This window comes from Nerophis lumbriciformis, linkage group LG25 (genome assembly GCF_033978685.3).
Source record: "Nerophis lumbriciformis linkage group LG25, RoL_Nlum_v2.1, whole genome shotgun sequence".
Lineage (NCBI taxonomy): Eukaryota > Metazoa > Chordata > Actinopteri > Syngnathiformes > Syngnathidae > Nerophis > Nerophis lumbriciformis.
In genome coordinates this window covers 22,596,803-22,612,834 of record NC_084572.2, presented here as the reverse complement: position 1 = coordinate 22,612,834, position 16,032 = coordinate 22,596,803, and the positions used below count along the sequence as shown (strand labels likewise).

General features: G+C 40.3%; 1 protein-coding gene across 1 annotated transcript in view; it reads right to left on the bottom strand.

Annotated features, from left to right (window-relative positions):
- The window catches only part of LOC133621686 (alpha-1,6-mannosylglycoprotein 6-beta-N-acetylglucosaminyltransferase B-like), a 334,072-nt gene that overhangs the window by 202,238 nt on the left and 115,802 nt on the right, over nt 1-16,032 (bottom strand). Inside the window, exon 3 of the mRNA XM_061983949.1 lies at nt 7,574-7,721. Within this exon, the coding sequence (XP_061839933.1) occupies nt 7,574-7,721 (148 nt within the window). The remainder of the gene's footprint in view (nt 1-7,573; nt 7,722-16,032) is intronic.

The window sequence follows — 16,032 nt, the reverse complement described above, 5'->3', positions numbered from 1 at the left end:
CTAAATAAAAAACTCGAAGACGCATTCTTGGGAAAGTAGTCCCGTCCTTATACTGTATCAATCCGCCATTCCGCAAAACAAAGGAAGCTAATCACTGCTGACAAACTGTCTGACAAACCTTTTTTTATGGAATGTGACTGTTTGAAAACAATACCTTGCCACTGCATTTGCCATTGTGAGCTTTTCAGCTTTTTGTTGGAAAACAGTTGGTTGTGTAAAAAGTACTGAACAAGAAACAGTTGGACGTGCATTCCAAAGTTTTGAGATGAAACTGTCCAGGTTGTAGCAGTGTATCAAAAAGAATGTCCACGCATGATGATACCAGTGGACAATAGCCTGATTCTTTTGAGCAATGTGTCCATACTTCAGGAATGTAACCATATGACAATGTTATATCACGGTTATTGTGCGTTTTGACATTCTACTCTGTTCAGCGGTCCTTGAACGCACCGTAGAAACACCTCCGAGTATCCTGTATGTCAATCACTATGTTAACACTGCAGGCCAAATTGGCCCAAATCTGATTTTCATTTTTCATTTATTTCAGGCAATGACATAAAAAAAAGGACAAAGTTGACAACACATATAAATTAATATAGTGCAAAAGGTAATGTACAGTATGTAATGTATGATTGTCCAGTTTTGCCTGAAAGGGAGTGGGAAGAAGATAATTTATTTAATCCCACCCCCAGTTCTCCATTCAGTGATTATTCCATTGAGTTTCATTGTTACTTTGTTTAAGGATTATAATATAAATGTTGTATCATAGTGGCATTACCACAGGTAACAATAATTATTACACTGTAACAATAATTTAACAATGTAGAAAGAATGAATATACCAACAATGGTAATAGACAACATAGCAATAATTTATTTTTATTTTTTCGGATTTTTTCCAGCTGACTGTTTACACTGCAAGTAAAATGTAATTTTTAATCAGACTCCATTGTAAACGCGCACAGACCCCAATGTAGCCCCAATGTGGTCTCGACATCACTTGCATGCACACTTCGATAAAGTGAAAACAAAGGAAGTTGATACTACTAAAAAATAAAGTAAAAGTTGCAACACCTTAAAAATGTGTGTTTTTTTAACGTGAAAGTAAATTAAAGTAATATAACGTATTAACGTATTGCAGCACAGTGATACATGAGTTAGTACGTGTGCCTCACAATACGAAAGTCCTGGGTTCGATCCTGGGCTCGGGACCTTTCTGTGTGGAGTTTGCATGTTCTCCCCGTGACTGAGTGGGTTCCCTCCGGGTACTCCGGCTTCCTCCCACCTCCAAAGACATGCACCTGGGGATAGGTTGATTGGCAACACTAAATTTGACCCTAGTGTGTGAATGTGAGTGTGAATGTTGTCTGTCTATCTGTGTTGGCCCTGCGATGAGGTGGCGACTTGTCCAAGGTGTACCCCGCCTTCCGCCCGAATGCAGCTGAGATAGGCTCAAGCACCCCCCGCGACCCCGAAAGGGACAAGTGGTAGAAAATGGATGGATGGATAACGTATTAATATAGTGTAATATATTTGGGGGGGTTCTAATCTTTTTACAGCTGTTAAGTAGAGGAGACACCAGCGTGGATCCACGTGGATTTCACATGTAAGCAAATGCACCACAGCGTCAATTCCGGTCCATCAATAATCGCTATTATTTTGGAATCAAAATATATATTCATACATTACATTTAGCCTATTATTTGCGCACTACTGACAAGTGATGCACCGGAAATTTGGTCGTCTTAAATAGACTTTGCTCACCAAAAACCGGATGTTGTGATGAAATATTCACTTCCGCTGGCGACTGCGTCTTTTCCCGTGCACACGAGCGACGTAACTCGTCCAAAGCTAACATAAAAAGTCACACTGCAAAAACTGAAATCTAAGTAAGATTAAATATCTCAAATAAGGGTGATATTTGCTTATTTTCTGTCTGATAAGATAATTCTTCTCACTAAGCAGATTTTATGTTAAGAGTGTTTTAATTGTTTTAAGGGTTTTGGTCCTAAATTATCTCAGTAAGATATTACAGCTTGGAGCTGAGATTTTATGACCTATATTGAGTAAAACATGCTTGAAACTAGAATATCAACTGTTGCAAAGCTGTGTCATTAACCCTCACAAGTATAAAACTACTTTTTTAAAGTCATCATTTCTTTTTCAAGCATGAAAAAAAAAATCATGACTGACACAATTTTGTCTCATAATTAAAACAGATGACAGCCAAATGGACTTTGCTGTTTTACTTTCAATGACACAATAGAAAATACGTACTCATAAAGTAGTACAGTTGGCACAGTACAGTAAACTGACAGTTAATGTTTAAACATTTAAGATGTGACATTTCTAACAATTTGAACAGAAATAGTTCATGCACATTCAGATGAATTCTTCAAAATTACAATTACAATTTTTTTGGCCGGGGGCCGGGCTGTATATATGCGCACTAATTGACTGAAAGAGCACGCACTTGGCGCGATGATCTCATGTTATCGATGGAAAAATGCATTTTTAGACAATATGATTTGCCTAAGCGGCTAGTAGGCAACAAGCAGTTGCCTTTCCATTAAGAACAATAAATTAGTTTTTAGTGTAAGTTTGTTGGTTTCAAGAAATGTAATGCCGAGCGCATATCATTATGTCAAGATAATGGTACTAACATTTACTTTATTTAAGAATATTTTTCAACATATTGAGCAAAAAGGTCTCTTTTTTTTTTCTACCAAGAAAAGTGCACTTGTTATTAGTGAGAATATACTTATTTTAAGGTATTTTTGGGTTCATTGAAGTTAGCTAATTTTACTTGTTTTGGAAAGTCTTGACAAGCCAAATTGTCTTGTTCTATTGGCAGATAATTTTGCTTAGTTCAAATAAAATACCCTTAATTTTTGTAGTTTTTTTTCTTGTTTTTGAACACAGACTTTTTGCAGTGCATATACGGGTCGCATTCAGGTCGCATTGCGTTTAGACTGAAGTCACATTTGAAAAGATCAGATTCCGATCGGATCTAGGACTAACTCCTGATGTGGCCTGAATCTGATGCCAAAAGGTCAGATTTGAAGCACTTTGGAGCATTTAGACCGGCAAAAAAAAATCAGATATGTTGTCACTTGAGGGCAAAAACAATCAGATTTGGTGTGACGTGCAAACTGGGCCATTCTTGGCTAAGAGAGCACAGCCTGTAGGTTCACTGTGTCCAATTCAATACCCGAGTTACTCAGACAGTAAAGTGTTTTTAGAAGTTTAGATTGAGGTATGTCGTTGCTTAATGGGAAAAGACGTCAATGTCTCTTGTATTCATGTTAGCATTTAAGCTAGCGAGTGAGCGCCAGTCCATCTATGAGTTTATCAAAGTGTGGCTATCAATAACGGTTTTTGGATACATTTTATTTAAAACGGTAATACTGTTTATCGTTACATCCCTAGTGTCTATGTAATTATTTCTGGGATAAAAATGCCAAAAATGGAACAAAAATGTTTGTGATTTCCATACTTTTATGTCCCAGAAATACGACTACGATTAAAACTCAACTACTGTAGGTGTCTGTGTATGTGCGTGCCAAAGTGTGTAATAATTATGAAGGCTGAACACTCAATCAGGTTGCTGTCAGTGCTCTGGTCTTGTGGCCAGACTGAATTTAATAGCTTAGAATATCGGAGTCTTGAGAATAAATCACAAAAGCTGCCCAATCATAATCTTACTTTAAGCATACACTTTTGCTGTGCAGTCTTTGGTCTGCAGACAAAAGAAAAATCAGTTTGAACGCTAAGCGAGCTGCTCCAACATACATTCCAAAAACGTTTATTATAATTTTGGTCTATAATAATTATTATTAGTGTTATCTGAAAAGAAAAGTAGGCATAATCACATACATGGTGCTCAGTCTATTGTGACACTATCTTACCAGTAAAGGAAAGCTTTTATATTTGTGACAGTCACTTGTTTTTCTACTGGTTCTCATGGGTAATCTTCGGTCGACATGTTCCCTGAAATCAACTATGCATCCTAAGAGTTTCCACTGTAACTTAAGTAAAGCAGGGCAAGCAGTCATAAAAACATTCAAGTTGTAACCACAGACTGCCTGCTGTCAATACTTCAAATGTATTTATCCAAGCTGAAACCAGGCATTTGGAGACGCACTATTTAAACACTGTTAGAAACAGGTTTGACAAACAATATATTGATTTAGTGTGTTCGACCATAATTACACGTCAACAATAACCTTTGTCTTCACCCAAACTGCCGTGTGCAAGGCAATAACTACTTATTGATTTCTTTAACAGTACCTTGTGCACACTTGACAATAAGAGTTACACCTTATTCCACAGCCATGGTCTTAGAGTAACTTTGCTTCTTTGGCATTTAATAGTCCATTACTAGACATTGATTGAAGGTAACACCAATGACAGACTGTATTAAAGGCCTACTGAAACCCACTACTACCGACCACGCAGTCTGATAGTTTATATATCAATGATCAAATCTTAACATTGCAACACATGCCAATACGGCTGGGTTAGTTTACTAAAGTGCAATTTTAAATTTCGCGCGACATATCTTGCTGAAAACGTCTCGGTATGATGACGTCAGCGGGTGACGTCGTGGATCGTAGAGGACATTTTGAGACAGCATGGTGGCCAGCTATTAAGTCGTCTGTTTTCATCGCAAAATTCCACAGTATTCTGAACGTCTGTGTTGGTGAATCTTTTGCAATTTGTTCAATGAACAATGGAGACAGCAAAGAAGAAAGCTGTAGGAGGGAAGCGGTGTATTGCGGCCGACTTCAGCAACACAAACACGGCCGGTGTTTCATTGTTTACATTCCCGAAAGATGACAGTCAATCTTTACCATTGGCCTGTGGAGAACTGGGACAACAGAGACTCTTACCAGGAGGACTTTGAGTTGGATACGCAGACACGGTACCGTGAGTACGCTTCCAAACATTTGATCGCTTGCCCGTACGTGCGTGCCGCTATGTGCATGTCACGTACGTAACTTTTTGGGACTTTGGGGAAATATATGTGCTGTATGAACTTTGGGGAGGTGAACGATACTTTGGGCTGTGGGATTGAGTGTGTTGTGCAGGTGATTGAGTTGTATTGGCGGGTTATATGGACGGAAGGGGGGAGGTGTTTGTTATGCGGGATTAATTTGTGGTATATTAAATATAAGCCTGGTTGGGTTGTGGCTAATAGAGTCTTGTGTTTATTTACTGTTTTAGTCATTCCCAGCTGAATATCAGGTCCCACCCGCCTCTCACAGCATCTTCCCTATCTGAATCGCTCCCACTGCCCTCTAGTCCTTCACTCTCACTTTCCTCATCCACAAATCTTTCATCCTCGCTCAAATTAATGGGGAAATTGTCGCTTTCTCAGTACGAATTGCTCTCGCTGCTGGTGGCCATGATTGTAAACAATGTGCAGATGTGAGGAGCTCCACAACCTGTGACGTCACGCTACTCGTCTGCTACTTCCGGTACAGGGAAGGCTTTTTTATCAGCGACCAAAAGTTGCGAACTTTATCGTCGATGTTCTCTACTAAATCCTTTCAGCAAAAAAATGGCAATATCGCGAAATGATCAAGTATGACACATAGAATGGACCTGCTATCCCCGTTTGAATAAGAAAATCGCATTTCAGTAGGCCTTTAATTGCTTCATCTTCCCCCCCAGTGCCTCTACTCTGATCTTAAGTTAAATGCTTATTTAAGATCACTTTTGAGGAAATGTGAGAGTATCAAATCACTCACTACTCATGGAGAGGTTTTTGCATAATTTAAATATGAATGTAGAGTTAAATTAAAGGGGAACTGTTCTTTTTTTTTTTTTTTTCCAATCGTTCACAATCATTATGAAAGACATGATGACGGATGGATTTTTTTTTAATGCATTCTTACTAAAAGTTAATAAAAGTCCGCTTACACCGGTACCAAAGGAAGCTCTTCTATTTCGCCCATAAAATTCAATAAATAACCAGTCAAAAACAGCCAACAATACTCCATTTACATTTTGTGACTCGAATATTAACCAAGTATTTGTGATACTGTTTTCATAAGCGCTAACGCAGACGAACTATTTATAGTGGCGCCGTGATCACTTCGGTGTGTGTCTATGTTTACATCATCGAGTGGTCTGCTGCTTCCTCGCTTCCCTGCTCCCTGTCCGAGTAGGTATTCCGACAAATTGGTACATTTTAACAGCCATTTAGGACCAGATACTGGCGAGGACAACACAAAAATACACTTTACCCCCACCCTTTTTTTTTGTGATGATTATGAGTCATCATCTAAACGGGAATATGAGAACATCCTAGCAGTCGGCATCTTTTAATGACAACTGACCTTGTACAGTAAGTGATGTTGTATTATGTTTGTTGGCTCTCATAAAGTCTTAAGTAAATAATAATAAGTGATGAAAAAAAAAAAACAGCAAATGTCTTTGATGTTAATGCCGCATATGCTTCCATCCATCCATCCATTTTCTACTGCTTGTCCCTTTCGGAGGCGCTGCAGCCTATCTCAGCTGCATTTGGGCGGAAGGCGAGGTACACCCTGGACAAGTCGCCACCTCATCACAGGGCCAACACAGATAGACAGACAACATTCACACTCACATTCACACACTAGGGCCAATTTAGTGTTGCCAATCAACCTATCCCCAGGTTCATGTCTTAAAATGATCAAAATACGTAAATATTAAATGTTTTTATAAATGTACCTATTACAACATTACATACAGTATATACTTACATAATGTAGATAAAACCTCAATGGAGGTGTCAGGATGTTTTTTAAGGGTTTAACAGGCGGAATTGCACGACTCCCATGGACTCAATTGTAAGCGACCCCCAAATTCCCCCCAAAAAGTGCAGAAATACACCAAAGAAAACGGGATATTAAAAATGCAGAAAGACTACAATGTGTTTTTCGGATCATATGGCGCACCGGATCATAAGGTGCACTGTCAATTTTTGAAAAAAATGAAAGGATTTTAAGTGCACCTTATAGTCCGAAAAATACTGTAGACAATATATACTGTATGTTTTTAATGTTGCCCAACTGAAATGGTTAAATCCAATGTTTTATGTGCTCGAGTGAGCAAGGAGATCTGGGGTTCTACTGCAATGACGTTGACCATCTACTTAATCATAAAGGCTCTTTTCAAAGCAATAAATAGCAGCATACCATTCTTAACTCTTGAACGCATCATAATTAAATTATCCCCTCAACTCCCCCCAAAATGGATTAACTCGCTGGAATAAAAAAGACAATATAACATACATCCATAAACTTGGACACATGTGAAAAAGTGCAATATATTTATCTGTACAGTAATCTATTTATTTATTTATATATATTTATTTAATTTATATATATATATTTATATATTATTTATATATATTTATTTATTTATTTATATATGCACCTTATTGCTTTTTTATCCTGCAATACCATGAGTTTATGTAACAGAATTTCGTTCTTATCTGTGCTGTAAAGTTCAAATTTGAATGACAATAAAAAAGGAAGTCTATGTCTAAGTCTAAGTCTACAAGTGGAGGGGAAGAAACCTACTTGTTGATTGCGGAGCTGAGCTCATCCAGGCGCCGCATGTCCGCAATAGTGGCGTTGTCGAGCTTGGCCAGGCTGTGCATTCTCTTCAGAATCACCTCCAGCATGACACTGATCTTCCTCAGCACGCGTGACTCCACACCTCCAAGCACTGAACAGAGAGAGCGACAGATACATTTAAAAACATGCAGAGGAACACAATATGTCTATGTTGCACATTACTATGCTGACAGAGGCTCACTACTGCTGATCAGAGAGCAAACGACACAGGCATAGTTGTAGGGCGACTAGTATCCCCATCTCTAGGGTAGTGTAAATGTTCCAATATATCAGCTGAAATTAAAAACAGTTAACAGTCGTCAGAATTACAGTGAACCTATAGATCAGGGGTGTCAAAATCAAATTACAGGATGTTATTTTCCTCGACTGATGTACTAACATCCTGTGGTTTATGTTGTACATATGTAGCATCAGCTACAAAGATACAAATAATTGCTATTGCGACATCCAGTGGACACATTTAGAACAGCAGTTTCTTTCATTCAAACATTTCAGGTTAATTTTTATACTTGGCAAACTCATCCCGCGGCCCGGATAAAACCTGTTTACGGGCCTGATCCGGCCCTCGGGCCGTACGTTTGACACCCCTGCTATAGATAAACTCTGCTAATTAAAATCTGGCAAGATTTCGAGAGAGTCAATTATTTAATAAATAAATGATAAATGGGTTATGCTTGTATCGCGCTTTTCTACCTTCAAGGTACTCAAAGCGCTTTGACAGTATTTCCACATTCACCCATTCACACACACATTCACACACTGATGGCGGGAGCTGCCATGCAAGGCGCTAACCAGCAGCCATCAGGAGCAAGGGGTGAAGTGTCTTGGCCAAGGACACAACGGACGTGACTGGGATGGTAGAAGGTGGGGATTGAACCCCAGTAACCAGCAACCCTCCGATTGCTGGCACGGCCACTCTACCAACTTCGCCACGCCGTCCCTATAAGGTGTTATTTCAGAAAAACAGACATGGCGTCAAAATAGTGCCATGATCCTTGTGTGTAAAAATCTAACTCTGCGAGCATGTGCAGACTAATTTTACGCTTGAGTCGGGGCTCAATTTAAGCATTTGTGAACAAATTTATTTTACGCTCGCGCACTAACTCATTTTACGCTCTCTCGATGCGTCTCTTTTTCCACATGCGCAATGTTTCACTTTTTGCCACTTAAAGGTAGACATTGAACTCTTCTTTTTGATTGGTCTACTCTCTCCTGTTTAGAGCAAATCTAAGGGAACTGTTACCGTCCAACAGGGTCCCTTCTGAAAAAGACTAGTCTTCATACTCTCAAGACTAAAGTTAAAGTTTAAGTCCCAACAATAGTTACACACACACTCGGTGTGGTGAAATTATCCTCTGTATTTGACCCATCCCCATGTTCACCCCCTGGGAGGTGAGGGGATCAGTGAGCAGTAGCTGTGGACACGCTCGGGAATCATTTGGTGACAACTAGACTATTATTACTGTATTTTCCGGACTATAAAGCACACCGATAAAAAAATATTTTTATTATATCAGCCGAAAAATTTGTTATTTACACAATTTTTTTTTGGGTAAATGATTACTTACATGCCTTAATTGTGTCCAAACAGTGCCTGTAACATGGCAGTAAAACAGCTGATCAAACAAAACAGAAGTCATCGTCATGGACCCACTAGCTGCGGAAGCTAGCTCTCCAATCAGCTAAACAGACTCAATAACTCCACAGTAACATCTTGGTAAATTTACTAAGGAATTTGTGAAACTGAAACAATACGCAAACAATGCCAATGTAAGTTAATAATACTAACGCAGACACTCGTAAACGTGTTAGCATATTTGCTAATTACGATTGATTACATTACGACGTAGGAGTGTTTTCACGTACAAATATGCATGAAAAAACTCCTACAAACATCACACATGGAATGATTTAGTAAGTGTGAATAGTTTTAGTTATATTGTAAAACATACAAACGTTGCTTGGAGTGATGAATGAAGAATCCATACGAGTACAAACGCTAAAGACTACTAGAAGATGAAACGGCACTTGTACTTCCTGTCGAAAGCTGTCAACAGAGCTGCTTATAGCTTGGAATTCACAGTACTTCAGAAAGACTGATATAATGGGTTAAGTGCTGAAAAAAAAAAAAAAAAAAATGTGATCACATCGTGAGGGATTCACAATGTCAATTTCCCTCACAATGACATCAGCGCATCGATTACACAAGGTTGCTTGTGTAATGAAAAATATCATAAATATATACATAACCGCAACACTGCATATATCCAGAAAAAAAAATTGTCAGTCGAAATAGGCTATCTTTAATGATATCAAGTTAACGTTTTGTTAGAAATTGCAATGTTTGACATGTTCACATGACATCGTAATCAAAATGTCATTGTTTAATAGGCTGTAACCCAAAACATTACAAATTTAGAAGGGACACACAACAAGCTCCCACAGATTGGCTCTGACCAGGAGACAGTAAACAATCAAAAAGTCTTCAAATAGCGATAAGCGTCATAATTTGTCGCCAAAATAGAAGGTTGCAAAAATAAATAGTTGACAAAATTTGGAGAAAACAGGCGAACATAAGGTTTTAAAGGGGAACATTATCACCAGACCTATGTAAGCGTCAATATATACCTTGATGTTGCAGAAAAAAGACCATATATCTTTTTAACCGATTCCCGAACTCTAAATGGGTGAATTTTGGCGAATTAAACGCCTTTCTAATATTCGCTCTCGGAGCGATGACGTCACAATGTGACGTCGCATCGGGAAGCAATCCGTACCTTGGAGACATCATGCCTCGTCGGTGTGTTGTCGGAGGGTGTCACAACACGAACAGGGGCGGATTCAAGTTGCACCAGTGGCCCAAAGATGCGAAGGTGGCAAGAAATTGGACGAATGTTGTTCAAAATACGATGGTGTGGGGAAAGCCGACGAAAATGGTCAGTCGTTTGTTCCGCACACTTTACCGACGAAAGCTATGCTACAACAGAGATGGCAACAATGTGTGGATATCCTGCGACACTCAAAGCACATGCAATTCAAACGATAAAGTCAAAGAAATCTGCCGCCAGACCCCCATTGAATCTGCCGGAGTGTGTGAGCAATTCAGGGACAAAGGCCCTCGGTAGCACGGCAAGCAATGGCGGCAGTTTGTTCCCGCAGACGAGCGAGCTAAACCCCCTGGATGTCTTGGCTCACACCGTCCCGAAGATGATCAAGAGAAGAATATCGACCCTAGCTTCCCTGGCCTGCTGACATGAGGTTATGTCTCCAGAATATATTAATTGATGAAAATTGGGCTGTCTGCACTCTCAAAGTGCATGTTGTTGCCAAATGTATTTCATATGCTGTAAACCTAGTTCATAGTTGTTAGTTTCCTTTAATGCCAAACAAACACATACCAATCGTTGGTTAGAAGGCGATCGCCGAATTCGTCCTCGCTTTCTCCCGTGTCGCTGGCTGTCGTGTCGTTTGTCGGTTTCGCTTGCATACGGTTCAAACCGATATGGCTCAATAGCTTCAGTTTCTTCTTCAATTTCGTTTTCGCTACCTGCCTCCACACTACAACCATCCGTTTCAATACATGCGTAATCTGTTGAATCGCTTAAGCCGCTGAAATCCGAGTCTGAATCCGAGCTAATGTCGCTATAGCTTGCTGTTCTTTCCGCCATGTTTGTTTGTGTTGGCTTCACTATGTGACGTCACAGGAAAATGGACGGGTGGTTAAAATCAGGCACTTTGAAGCTTTTTTTAGGGATATTGCGTGATGGGTAAAATTTTGAAAAAAACTTCGAAAAATATAATAAGCCACTGGGAACTGATTTTTAATGGTTTTAACAATTCTGAAATTGTGATAATGTTCCCCTTTAAGAACTCACGACTATGTTCCACTACTTCTCTCCGACTGCTCGCCTACACGTTCTTCGGAGCAGACATTGGAGCCAATTTCCCGCAAACTGCAAAAGCCATAATGCTTGCCCTCTTCCTTCTGACTTAATCTTCTACGCTCAATAATTCAGACCCTGATTGCACAAAATCCTTGAAATTGGCACAAATGCGCCAGAACTGAGACCGACTAGAACTGGAGCCACAGTTACTTCTGTAAACACTGCAGCACATGTGACATCTTGTATGCGTTCACATAAGACATCGCATTTTTTGGTAAATGTAAACAATTACATTGAAAAGATCGGATTTGACACCAATTCCAAATTGGACATCCTACCCTGCAGTGTGAACGTAGTGACCAATCAGAAAGGAGGGGAGTTGGTATGCCGCCTACTCAATGCTCGCTCCTAGGTGCCAAAAGGGTGAAACGTCGCGGACGTGGAGAAAGAGAAAGAGCAAAAACACACCGTGCACAGAGAGGCTTTGCAAGCGTACACTGGCACTCTTATGTTTTTTAAACTGATGTCCACCCCACATAGTCTTGGTTGCGTCTGAGGTTGTTTTTCCTTAGGGGTGTTTATCCTTGCCTCCTTTGCCAAGTGCTTACATGGTTGCTTCTTTTTAATGTATGAGGAGTGTGGTTCTACAACTGCTCCATGTGTAAAGTGCCTTAAGAAGTTTACTGTTGTGATTTGGAGCTATATACATAAAATTGACTTGACTAAACTGGAACATTCCTTTGGAGTGCATGAGACAGAAAAGGAAAATGTATCTCGCCCTCTTTGACCACACAGCCATTTATTAATAAGTATTATATAGCATTGCACAGCAGAACAGTAACATAACCAATGTTGTGGTACTGGTAAGAAGGAATTTTTCTACTTTAAAGGCCTACTGAAACCCACTACTACCGACCACGCAATATCCTGCTGAAAACGTTTCGGTATGATGACGCCTGCACGTGACGTCACGGATTGTAGAGGACATTTTGGGACAGCATGGTGGCCAGCTATTAAGTCGTCTGTTTTCATCGCAAAATTCCACAGTATTCTGGACATCTGTGTTGGTGAATCTTTTGCAATTTGTTCAATGAACAATGGAGACAGCAAAGAAGAAAGCTGTAGGTGGGAAGCGGTGTATTGCAGCCGACTGCAGCAAAACAAACACAGCCGGTGTTTCATTGTTTACATTCCTGAAAGATGACAGTCAAGCTTTACCATTGGCCTGTGGAGAACTGGGACAACAGAGACTCTTACCAGGAGGACTTTGAGTTGGATACGCAGACGCGGTACCGTGAGTACGCAGCTGCGGCTTCCAAACATTTGATCGCTTGCCCGTACATGCGTGCCGCTATGTGCATGTCACGTACGTAACTTTGGGGACTTTGGGGAAATTAATGTGCTGTATGAACTTTGGGGAGGTGCTGTGGGATTGAGTGTGTTGTGCAGGTGTTTGAGTTGGCGGGTTATATGGACGGAAGGGGGGAGGTGTTTGTTATGCGGGATTAATTTGTGGTATATTAAATATAAGCCTGGTTGTGTTGTGGCTAATAAGTATGTATATGTCTTGTGTTTATTTACTGTTTTAGTCATTCCCAGTTGAATATCAGGTCCCACCCGCCTCTCACAGCATCTTCCCTATCTGAATCACTCCCACTGCCCTCTAGTCCTTCACTCTCACTTTCCTCATCCACAAATCTTTCATCCTCGCTCAAATTAATGGGGAAATCGTCGCTTTCTCGGTCCGAATCGCTCTCGCTGCTGGTGGCCATAATTGTAAACAATGTGCAGATGTGAGGAGCTCCACAACCTGTGACGTCACGCGCATATTGTCTGCTACTTCCGGTACAGGCAAGGCTTTTTTATCAGCGACCAAAAGTTGCGAACTTTATCGTCGATGTTCTCTACTAAATCCTTTCAGCAAAAATATGGCAATATCGCGAAATGATCAAGTATGACACATAGAATGGACCTGCTATCCCCGTTTAAATAAGAAAATCGCATTTCAGTAGGCCTTTAAAAACACTTCCTTGTGGTCTACATAACATGTAATGATGGTTCTTTGGTCAAAATTATGCACACATTATGTTTTACAGACCGTTTTCAAGCGGCTTTCTGACCGTATCTCCAGAATGCACTGTTTTGCCATCTTTTTTGTAGATTGTGGCGCTTCTATAGCGAATCTACTGACAGATTAAGTTAGAAGTAAACGCAGGTCACAAGGCCACTGAGCAGGTAAGTAAGTAAGGGAACCTTACTCAGAGCTGCATTGAGATCACCGGTCATTAAGTGTTCATTGTTCACACCAGACATCCACGCACTTCAGTCTGATATTCTGATATCAACATACAGGCTGATACCATTTGGAAGTTGAAGCTTCCACCAAGACTAAGTTATGAAGTGCCAAGAATTAATTATGTGGAGGCTCCACCTCTCTCGCTCTGTGCAAAGCGAATTATTTCTGTCACCTGGCATCAGAGAACACACGCTGTGGCGCGTACGTGGTTAAGTCTGTGCTGGGAGAAATGATCTGGTCATTGAAAATGAAAAGGGGAGTCTTTAGTGAATATACAGTGCTAGATTTAAATAAATGAAAAAAAAAGTTAATGGCAGTGTGTAAAAGGTGTTGAAAACCTCATTAGCGCACACACACCCATGTTTCTAAATTATGTTATAATGTTTCAGACCAAAAAGTTTTAGGAACTCAAAGGTCATAACAATGCGTGTGCCTGGTAGGAGTGGGAATCTTTGGGCACTTCACGATTCGATTACAAACTAAGCCAAACAAATCATGATTATGACGCATAACGAATTTGTGCAACTTTAGTAGAGAACATTTAGTTTCACCCGGCCCCCAATTTTTTACCCCTATTGTGTGCCTGCTATGATATAATTGTGCAAATTTGAAATGCTTTGAATATTTACTGTTCATACAAATGATGCAGTGAATGATTTTAAATTGCTGGTTTACATGTCAATGACGTTTCAATTGTTGTATGCGGACTAGAGATGCGCGGATAGGCAATTATTTCATCCGCAACCGCATCACAAAAGTCGTCACCCATCCACCATCCACCCGAACTAACATTTTATCAAAACCGCACCCGCCCGCACCCACCCGTTGTTATATATCTAATATAGACGATGCAAGGCATTAGTGAGGTTAAAAGTAGCTTTTGCCTGTTAAAGAAAGGAGACTGATCCAATGGAGCAGAGACATTCAATGCGTGCCACGCTGTCACGACCCAGACGCACACCAGTGCGCAATCATCTGGGAGCCGCGCTGAGCGCACCTCCAAGCGCGCTCGCACCACTCAAACTGCTGCAGGCAGCTGCGTTCACATGCATCTGTAAGCCTTGTTTTAACATCCTGTGGCACTCTTCTGGGATCACGGCGGACGAAACTGCTCATGCTCAGGGTGTTTGTGGAGGTTCGGGGTTTTGCACAAATGTGATGCACCATGTTAGATGTCCCGGTTTTGTGAATGTCGTAGACATAAACAGCGTCGCAGCTCTTGCAAATCACGTAGCCAGCATTACTATCATCCTGATTTACAACCTCATAAAAACGAGTCCACGCTGAACTTTTCTGGCCTTTTTTTTCCCTGGTCTTTAGTATTCCCTTTTTTAGTTTGTCGCGTACCACGTTTGCTGCCGGCGTTGCCATCTTTTTTTTTTTCTTCTTCTGTTGTGGCGTACTGCAGGTGCCTGATGATAAATAATTGCCTGTTTCAAAGAGTGCTGCTCGTTTTTCGTATGCGGGTAACAACATTTAACTATGTATATATAGTTCCGAATTGGTTTAACTGCCACCCGCCTGAATCTATTTAAAATCTAATTTTTTTAAATTTCAACCACCCGACCCGCGGATAAAATCTAATTTTTTTTTTATTTCAACCGCCCAACCCGCGGATAATCCGCGGACTCCGCGGTTGTGTCCGCAAACCGCGCATCTCTAATGCGGACGTTTAATTCTTATATCCCAAAATAAAAGTATGAATAGCAATGTTGGTAGTGCTAGAGCAATCTATTCAGTATTTGTCTGCATTTATATGCAGAATATATGCTGATTGTCAGAATGCTCACTATAGTGGTAGGGGGACATGCAAATATAATTGATCAGCACTCGCAATGTGATTTATCAAGCCTGAAACTCTTCAGCGGCCGCAGTTTTGCATCTATAATTTTGTACGTCTGCATGGTCAAAAGGCGGCAATCAGAGCAATATGACAGGCAATCTTCGGTACTGGGGACAGCAGTTCTATCTTTGACCTGATGAATGACATTAGGGCTGATTTGGAGACAAACACCAAAACGATACCTGCAGGTGTTTCTTCTTTCAAAATGTTTTTTTTTTCTTTTGTATTTATTCTCATTGAATCGTGTTTGTCTTTTTTTGTTGAGCTGTTTAAAAAAAAGCATAATGTTTCAAACACATTTCATTAAAGCAAATAATTGTCCATTCATGCAGGGCTCGAATTTAACCACGGCAACTGCGGCAAAAGCCGCAACCGCCCT